The 10,388-nt window shown below is 40.5% G+C and overlaps 1 protein-coding gene across 1 annotated transcript; it reads right to left on the minus strand.

Annotated features, from left to right (window-relative positions):
- Nucleotides 1-405: 405 nt before the first annotated feature.
- Nucleotides 406-10,372, minus strand: LOC108676362 (heparan-alpha-glucosaminide N-acetyltransferase; the record flags this gene model as incomplete). Its single annotated transcript, XM_018164427.2, has 11 exons — nt 406-657; nt 1,451-1,563; nt 2,228-2,414; nt 3,389-3,570; nt 4,025-4,146; nt 4,682-4,843; nt 5,842-5,938; nt 6,529-6,636; nt 7,110-7,195; nt 9,494-9,615; nt 10,255-10,372. Coding segments are annotated over 11 exons (1,479 nt in total), but the record flags the coding sequence as incomplete, so codon positions are not given.
- Nucleotides 10,373-10,388: the final 16 nt, after the last annotated feature.

Consider the following 10,388-nt stretch of genomic DNA (forward strand, 5'->3'; position numbering starts at 1 on the left):
TGCTTGAGACTTTGTCCAAGTTTACATGAACTAAGACTCATGTGGGTAAACCTGGCCCAGTCTGACACGTCAACGTGTGCAGACAGTTATACGCTCGCTTTAGGCTCGTGTTATTACTAAGAAAGTGTGCCTAAAAAGAAAGTGTGCCTAAAGTCTAACACGTCAACGTGTGTAGACAGTTATACGCTCGCTTTAGGCTCGTGTTATTACTATGAAAGTGTGTCATAATTTGGATATATAAGACGCCTTTATTTTAATGTGCTAGCCAGATAGTATAGAATCTTTGTTTGCTGTGTAAGTACAGAGCAGTTAAATGTGTCAAAATTTTGATGAATATAAAACGCGTTTATTGTAATGTGTTGGCTAGACAGTGTAGATTCTTCCTTTGCTGTGCAGGTAGAGAGCAGTTAATGTGCTTGCTAGACGGTGTAGAATCTTCCTTTGCTGTGCAGGTACAGAGCAGTTAATGTGCTTGCTAGACAGTGTAGAATCTTCCTTTGCTGTGCAGGTAGAGAGCAGTTAGCACCCACAGCGTGGTGCCCCACAAACACTCAGCGAGCAAGGCGGCGTGGGTTCTCATGGGTCCTATGATGTAGTGCCAGGGGAACAGGTTGTACGTAACCATGTGGCCGACGTACAGGAAAATGCTGTTCATTCCTGTTGGGGATGGAGTACGTAAAGTTGTGAACGAGCTCGCGCCTGGTATATAACTAAATATAAAGAAGCGAAAAATGTTTATTCTGAAGAAAATTTCACGTATTGGGGCGGCAGCAACTACCGTTAATGTCACTAACTTCGCAATAGCTCTAACATCGACGGCCTTAAAAAGAAACGATCTATTATGTTAAAAATCAGAGCCTAGACTTTCTAGGGTGATCGAAAAATTTCTTGGTTAATATGTGGCAATCGAACTTTGCAGGTCGCGATTTTGACCAATATTATGCAGTTTTATTGACGAGCGATGAATTAAGTGCAGTAGTAGCTGCAGAGGCGAATAATGTGGCATTGGCAGTACAGGTACATAAAAAAATTGAGATGTATCATGACAGATGAATTATTTTTTTCAAAAAGGGATAGTGTTAGCAGAAAATATTTTAGAAATTGTAATATTGATTCGGAGCAGCACTGCACTAACCAGCTTGGTAGAGCACTGCACTAACCAGCTTGGTAGAGCAACACTGCACAAACCAGCTTGGTAGAACACTGTACTAACAAGCTTGATATAGCAGCACTGCACTAGCCAGCTTGATAGAGAAGCTATGCACTAACCTGCTTGGTAGAGCACTGTACTATCCAGCTTGATATAGCAGTACTGTACTAACCAGCATGGTAAAGCATCACTGCACTAATTAGCTTGGTAGAGCACTGCACTAACCAGCTTGGTAGAGCACTGCACTAACCGGCTTGGTAGAGCACTGCACTAACCTGCTTGGTAGAGCACTGCACTAACCTGCTTGGTAGAGCGGAGCACCACTCCACAGCCGCCACACGTCCACCAGAAGGTAGCTCAGACAGAGCAGCAAGAAGGCGAAGCAGGATGTCACCAGGACGTAGGAGAGCGACCTGTGCACAACAAACAAGCTTATGGCATCAGGGGCCATACTTCAAAACTCGCTAAGTGAACGTAAGTACTTACGCTCTATTTCTTGTCTATGATTGGTGGATTTTGCTTGAAAGGCCTTCAATGATTGGCTGATGAACTTACGATCACTCAACTTTTTTTTTAAAGTATGGGCCCTGGTCTCATTAGATCATACATATTTGAGGCCTGTTTCGTGTGCAATTGTATGAAGATATTATAAGTCTTCATAAACGTTAGTCGGACACAACCTAAGCAACAAATTAACGCGAATAGAGCGTAGCATAAACCTTATGATTTAAACTATAGTATCCGCAGAAATAAAAGAGATGTCAATTACAGAAAGAGACTGTAGCGAGATGAAGACATGGACCGTTTATGTATATAGGGGAGCAGTACACATTTTACATGAAATAAACATAAGTTTTGCGCAATTTCTGGTAAAAAGTGAAACAATGTGACTTGTCCCAAAATCTGTAAGAACTTATCGGTCGGACACAAGCTACACACTACCACCAGAGGGAAATATCACCACAAGTTCTTGTTGACTTCACCTCAAGTTCTTGTTATCACCACAAGTTCTCATTGACAGAAATCTCACCACAAGTTCTTGTTATCACCACAAGTTCTTATAGACAGAAATCTCACCACAAGTTCTTGTTGACAGGAACAGGCGCGTCCTGCTGTCCTGCGTAGCACAGCACCGCGCCGAGGGCCCCGGTAACAGCGCCCCAGACAAGCCACCTCACCAGCCGCTGCTTGTGCTCCTTGTGGTGATGCAGGACGTTGCCGGCCACCACCCCTAGAAACACCTGCACTATCGACAGCATCGAACCTGCACATTTAAAAAGCTTCATTATAAAAAATGTACGGAGATGTTTTATTAGCGCATTTTATCATTTATGGAAAATAAAGGCGCTATATTGTGCCCTCCATGTCCGTCCGTCTGTCTGTCCGTCCGTCTGTCTGTCTGTCCGTCCGTGACTTCACGTTTTCGTCGACGAGAAAATGCACTCTTTCACTCACTTCAGTGAGTACTGAGATATATTTTTTTATAATTAAACATATTGTGGTCTCTTAGGTTTTTGTAGTGAACGCCTTCTTAGTTGAATACTTTAGCTTCCTGGGAAAATACATATCTTTTGTTTGATTCTGGTTTTGAATAAATGAAATAGTATTGCCTGAATGACAAGACTGACCATGGGTCAACATGCTCCCAATTCAAATTTCATTCCACAAATCGTGAATAATTCATTTCCTTTTGAAGTGCGTATTTCTCTCGAACAGATTTGTGAATTCCATTATGATGTCAAGCTTGATGACAGACACTCTCTCCGGCCTGTTGTTAGCATAACTGAGACAACTCAGCTTTATGACTCAAGGAGCGAGGAGCCTAACAGTAAGACGGAACTATACAACATAAGGGCTTTAGCCAAAATCGAATCAAAATTGTTCTACACGATTCCAAGTATGAACGCGTTCAAGAACAGACTAGATAAAGCTATGGAAAAATATATGTTCAGATTTGAAATGCCTAAAGTGCGTATTTCTCTCGAACAGATTTGTGAATTCCATTATGATGTCAAGCTTGATGACAGACACTCTCTCCCGCCTGTTGTTATAACAACTGAGACAACTCAGCTTTATGAGCCAAGGAGCGAGGAGCCTTTATCAGTAAAACTGAACTATACGACATAAGGGCTTTAGCCAAAATCGAATCAAAATCATTCTATACCTAAAAAATTCTATCCGACAAATAAGATTTTAGTAATTTTTCAACGTTTAATCGAGGTAAAAAAAATCTCTTACCGAGAACGCCTTCAGGATCAAAAGGCCCCGAGTGATAGACAGTTTTGGCTGTGGGGTTCTGGTAGATGTGGGCCACCCCCAGCAGCCAGCGGTCCACGTAGCCCGTGGCTCCCCCAATACAATCAGGCCGCGGGCTACCATCGCTATCCATGAGGCTTAAGCCTCCAGGGCCAAGATATCCTCTGAATTAAGGAGTTGAAATGGTGAGCCGTGAAATTAAATATCATATTAAGCCTATATATAGGCTTAATATGATAGGCTTAGTATATGTTATAACTTATAGATAGGCCCATGGTCTATATATACGGTATGCCGACACTTCTATTCTATTCTATTCCAACAACGATTGAACGAGCGAAACAGCGAGAATTCGAAAGAAAATTTGGAACTATAAATTTTACATTTTCTTTACTGTATAAAAAATTGAACCGAGTAGATTCATGATCATTTTTTTAAATCGCAAATGTATAGAACACGAATAAAGAGTGATAACGACATTTAAAATAAGACCAAATAGAAATATGATTTATTAGGTTGTTGATGTCTCATTGATTTATAGGAGGACTGAAATTCAGGATTTTAAGAAACATCTTGATTGAAATAAGTGCTGAAAACTAATAGTGCAGGGAAGCTTACGTCGGGCATTGAGGCACCGGCAAGAAGAAGATGAGTGCCGTGTGGACGAGGACAAACAGGATGTATATAACCCACTGGTAAGAGAGACTTACTACGTCACTCATGGCCTCACCGCATTTGTTCTGAAATATATAAAGACTGATATAGGACCTCAAAAGAAGTGATAGATGATGAAACTAAACTGATGGCGCAAGCATATCTTTAATTAACTCTATTCACCACAGGAAAAATTCTCGTATTGCAAATCATTTACAATGGGATGATAATATACCTCATCGAAACTATGGACAAACTTAAAAAATATTAAATCGTATCAAGTTCCAATGAATAATTGACTAGATTTAAACAACTGAGCAAACTTAATTCTCTTAAATCGCACAAGTTAACAAAAGCAGTTAGTATAGTATAGTCTCTTCGGCGTTGAAGAATAGACCCGCATAGGCCTGTCACCAATTTATTTTTATTTATTTACTTTTTGATTACATATATTTGGTCTCTTAGGTTTTTGTTAACGAGTCCCAGGTTTTTGTTAACGAGTCCTAGGTTTTTGTTAACGAGTCCTAGGTTTTTGTTAACGAGTCCCAGGTTTTTGTTAACGAGTCCCAGGTTTTTGTTAACGAGTCCTAGGTTTTTGTTAACGAGATCTATAATTTGCACCTGCAAGGCGGCCGGCTCCGGACATAGGACCATGACGGAGGCGACGACGAGGTAAGCTACAGCGAAGCGCTGCAGCACGCCAGGGACGCGGTACTGGGCCAGCGTCACCCACCCGCCCAGCGAGTTCAGAATGATGCCCAGGGCGAAGAGCTTTAGGGACCTCTGTATGGTGGAGTATAGTGAATGATTAGTGAATCTAAGTAGATGATAAGAAACAACGAGTGAATCTAAGTAGATCATAAGAAACAATCAGTGAATCTAAGTCGATGATAAAAAAGATGATAGCATGCGGTACTGGGAGAACGTCAGCAACCCGCACAGGGAGTTTAGAATGCTGCCCAGTGCCCAGACTTCAGGACCTGCTGCCCTAGACCAACATGTCAAGTTAACTGTAGACTAAGGCAATATCCGGTCGCTATAAATTCAGGTATGATGAATAATTAGTGAATTTATGTCGAAAATGAGAAATGATTCAGTGAAACTTAGGTGATAATAAAATACAAATTAAATATAAGGTGAAATAATCAGTGAATATCTTGTAATGAGAAATAAAAATTTAATCTGAGGTCAAGAAATGTATCGCTATTCTTTGAGGGTGGTGGACGATGGAATAGGATTTAATATTGTTCAAGTGGTGGCTGCGATATATTTCCTCAAATCTTAGGCAATACTGAACCTGTTAGTGTTGATCCAGATCTAAATAAACGCTAATCGAGGATCGGTTAATTCAAGTTCGAAAATCTGCGCAAGGATATATTTTTAGCGCATTTTCTCATTTATGGAAAAAATGCACTATAGTGCTCGCCATGTCCGTCCGTCCGTCTGTCTGTCTGTCTGTCTGTCCGTCTGTCCGTCCGTCTGTCCATGACCTCAAGTTCTCGTCGACCAGAAAATGTGCTCTCTGTCACTCACTGCAGTGAGTACTGAGTTATATTTTTTGTTATTGACGTGATCTGATCCACTGCCAAAGCATCTGAACAACACTATATAAGATCCTACATTGAATTTGATGCTTGAACATGATTTATAGGGCAAAGACCTCGAACAATAAAAATTCAAAATATATGCGAATTGGAGCTTTTTCTCAATCACTGTCAAATTTAAAGCAGAGAAATTTTTGTTTTTAATTATGCTCAGCATGCCGCTTGTACCAAGATCACCTTGTAAATCTTGAAGATCATCTTGTGTTTGGGCACCCCACGCTTGGCCCCCGACCTCACCCCCATGGGGATGCACACGCCCATGATCCACATGAACCTGTACGAATAGAGACGTTAATAAGCCTTATTTGCAGCCTTAATAAGCCTTATTTGCAGCCTTAATAAGCCTTATTTTCAGCTTTAAGAAGCCTTATTTGCAGCCTTAATAAGCCTGATTTACAGCCATAATTAGCCTTATTTACAGCTATAATTAACCTTATTTTCAGCTATAATTAACCTTATTTTCAGCTTTATTAACCTTATTTTCAGCCTTCATAAGCCTTATTTTCATGGACCAGGACCAGATGAATCGAAAAATCGTGGGCCTCAATGGAAATGTTTCACTGAAACTTTGCAGTTGTATATTATAACTATCCCAATTTTCCGAAGATCTAAAATATAATAAATTTTATTATAATTGTTAGTTTAGGCAATCAAGGGAACGAAGGGGAGCGACCCTCTGTCGAACGAATCATAATATTGTAATTCATATTCCTGCATAAATTATCGAAAAATTTCAAATCGCTGAAAAATAGCCGCAAAAATGTTTAATGGTATTATCAGATGGACCTAAATATATTGAGGCAAGAACCTAAAAGTTTTAATATGTTTTGTTCGCCAGCTGCGGACTGGGGCTTGAATAAATACCAGGGGAAGACGAGGTCCGCCAGCAGCAGCCCGTCCCACGTCGCGTGGTCGAAGAACCAATAATGACCGCCCCCATAGTTGACGAAGATCATGAGCACGATACTGAGCCTGGGGGAGAGGAATATTATGAGTATGATATTGAGTGATTTATGAAACAAATAGTTTCGCCAATTAATGACTTAAAATATGAATGTTGAATCGAACTTTCAATTATCATTTGCAAAATTAGCAAACAAGAATCTCAGTGGTAAACACAATAGCACTGAAGTGAGTCCTCACATTTTTGAAAGATAACGGAAAGTTAAAAAATTATTTTGAGAGTGAGGAGAGTTATGGGCGGTAACGTTTGCAAGATCTCCATTTCCATGATGAAAATTTAACTGGTTGAAATTTCAAAGAATCGTTTTTAATATGTCTGGATTTTTTTTTCTCGTGAAATGGGACAGTCGTACGTTTATATTTCCAGGCTATAAACAAAGGTGGAGCAGATGTTACATCGATGCCAATATCAGAATGTATTCAATATTAAAATGTATTACGATAAATTGATACCAATACTTTAAATAATTACATGCACTCACCCTCGGAACGTGTCGAGGGCCTTTACCCTCGCTTTCTTCGGCGCGCTCTTCCCTCCTCTGTCCTGCACGGACAAGTCAATATCCTCCTGTCCGCAGGAACACCAACGATTATCCGACATTTACTGGCACCAGGGCATATACTTTCAAAAAAAGTTGAGAGATCGTAAGTTCATCAGCCAATCATTGACGGCCTTTCAAGCAAAATCCACCAATCAGAGACAAGAAAGTGGAGCGTAAGTACTTACGTTCACTTAGCGAGTTTTGAAAGTATGGCCCTTGATCGTCCAAGAATTCTCCACATTGCTCAACACTTGGTAAATACATCGTCACTCAGCAGCCCCAGGCACGAAGTTAAATTAAATTATATTTATACGCAGGTGTATGCACATAGTTAACATGAATGTTTCGACCGCCCATGTCGATAAGGACTATTTCGAACTCCCTACTTATGATATTTTTAGCGCATTTTCTCATTTATGGAAAAATGCATTATTGGGCTTGCCATGTCCGTCCGTCCGTCCGTCCGTGACTTCAAGTTTTCGTCGACGAGAAAATGCGCTCTCTGTCACTCACTGCAGTGAGTACTGAATTATTTTTTTCTTTGTAAGTGACATATCTGAAATTATGTTGTGCTCATTCTTCGAATCGGTTGCTCTTAATAGATGGCCCACTGCAAGTGAACATAAGATCTACCAGAAAAAAACAGAATTACAGATGTCAGTGAAAAAAGTGTGCCATTTCCATCGTTCAGGTTTCTTACTGCAATGATCGTCAATATTTAAAACGTTATGCAAAGGCGTCCGGGAGCGTTAGGGATGTCACTGTAGTGCAATCGAGGTATTTTTAGCTCAGTTAATTTATAATTGCCTAATCTAGTTCAAAATGTCGCTCTATATCCAATTGGGTTATTTATTAGTGGACCTAGTCCCTCCCTAGGGAGGGTGATGGGGACTACGCCTCTGTCTTAAGCGCTGTTAGGCAAAGGCTTCCGTCATTGTTAACTGTGCAAGTGCGTTGCCATGTTTTAGTCCTTACCAGCACGAAACTTGAAATATAAATGAATTTAATATCGAAAATAATGAAAACCAAATTAGCGGAACGGAAAAAACTCTAAAATTAGCATTAAATAATTGTTACTACAAAAATGATAATCGCTTATTTATATATATTGACACTATTCCCTAACAAAAGTCAACAAGAAAGTGTCGTGTGCCAAGATGCAGGGCTACACTCACGGTTGAAATATTAATTCAACCCTGGCAACACTCACGGTCGAGTCGTCCATGCGGCAACATGTCGAGTCGTTCATAGTAACCTCGTACACCCCAAACTCTCCCAGCGAAATGTTCTCCAGAGAGCAGTGGGATCTGTAGGAAAATTTTCTCTTAAGAGTAATCTTGCGACTATTTGATGTTAGGCTTTTCGCACCAAAAAATCATCTTCTGATATACTTATTCCCAGTATATTTTACATTTGTTCTCATGCAATTCGCGACGCAGTAATGAGTGGTTTCCAACAACCTGTCACGAATGATGATGTATAACGGGCGAATATGTGCTATATATCAGAGGTGGGCAGTAGCGCGCTACATGTAGCGGTAGCGGCGCTACATTCAAGCAATTGTAGTGGTAGCGGTAGCGCCCGCTACATATTTAAGTAGCGATACGAAGTTTTGCCGCTACAGTGCTATCGCTACATTTATAGATAAAGCCTTTAGATTTTACTTAATAGTATTAAATATTATTTAAAAACCAGCATGATACATACACAGAGGAGGGCAGTAGCGCGATAAATGTAGCGGTAGCGGTAGCGGCGCTACATTTAAGCAATTATAGCGGTAGCGCCCGCTACATTTAGAGCATGTAGCGGTAGCGGTAGCGGCTGCTACATTTCAAAGTAGCGCTGCCCAGCTCTGGCTATATTGACGGGGAACATTAGTGTGACAGATGAACATTTATCGGTCACCACAGTACATAGAATGCATCACAGTCGCGCGACTTGCACCGTTCAGAGAGCGCATTTAATATAATTCAGCATGCAATCGACTTATACCAATTATTTATGTGCTTACATACCTAACAATAATATATGAACGATTCTGATGGCATTTAACTAACATACAGACATCTTAACTCACACCAATACTTCACAATCTGATTACTATAATGATGTTAACATGTACTTAACTTCATTATTATAAAACAAACTTGAGACTAAAATAAATTAGAGCTCACGACTGATTGTAGTTTGTGTTGGCAGGATCGAAGTACGTCGCGTTCACGTATCGTTCATACGGTACGAGTCGTTCATACGAGTCGTTCATACGGTACGAGTCGTTCATACGGCAACACTCACGGTCGAGTCGTTCATACGGCAACACTCACAGTCGAGTCGTTCATACGGCAACATGTCGCCAGCCCCGAGTGCTGCACTCGCCGCACCAGCGCCGGCACGAGCGTCACCAGCAACATCAGCACCACGTACACCGCACACGCGATGATCATGCCTGGCTTACGGGGGTTAAAGTATAATTAATGAGAATCTTGCATTAATGAATATTTATTTGAAAACTTCTGAAAATAATGATAATTAAGTCAATTTTACCTCTGTTTTTTTCATTGCCGTTACTAATTAGTCATGTTTACCTTTGCTTAGAGGTCATGCTGTCATTTTATAGAGATTTTTAAAGCAATTGAAAGATAGAGATGAAGAGCCAAATGGTTCTTAATGTTACGCAAGTGAGATGATTGCAAAGAAAAAAGTATATCAGAGGCAGTGGCTTAATTGGGTTTGACCCTGAAAATTTCACTGTGAAGGTTATTCTCGGCGGCAGAGTGACGTGAAATTTGGTTTCCACATTCAAAGCGATTACTGATCGAGGCTTATATCCCCCAAAATAGGAATAGTTAAAATAGTTTTACTGTTCCATGCCCAACTAACTAGAAAGGAAGAGTTCTACATAGATTCCATCCAATATTACATTGTGACTTGCAATGAAAGTATTTCAAAAAAGTTTAAATTTGAACTCAAATAAATTTAATGTAGACTATTTAAAAGCCATTCCCAATGGCCCAAAAGCCATTCCCAATGGCTGGGAATGGCCCAAAAGCCATTTCCAATGGCTGGTTAAGACGTAACAACTCACCGCCATAAATGAAGACAGGTTCCTTGTGGGTGGAGATCGAGCAGGCAGCGGTGGACACTGTAACCTCGTACACCCCAAACTCTCCCAGCGAAATGTTCTCCAGAGAGCAGTGGGATCTGTAGGAAAATTTTCTC

This window comes from Hyalella azteca, unplaced genomic scaffold, assembly GCF_000764305.2.
Source record: "Hyalella azteca isolate HAZT.00-mixed unplaced genomic scaffold, Hazt_2.0.2 contig439, whole genome shotgun sequence".
Lineage (NCBI taxonomy): Eukaryota > Metazoa > Arthropoda > Malacostraca > Amphipoda > Hyalellidae > Hyalella > Hyalella azteca.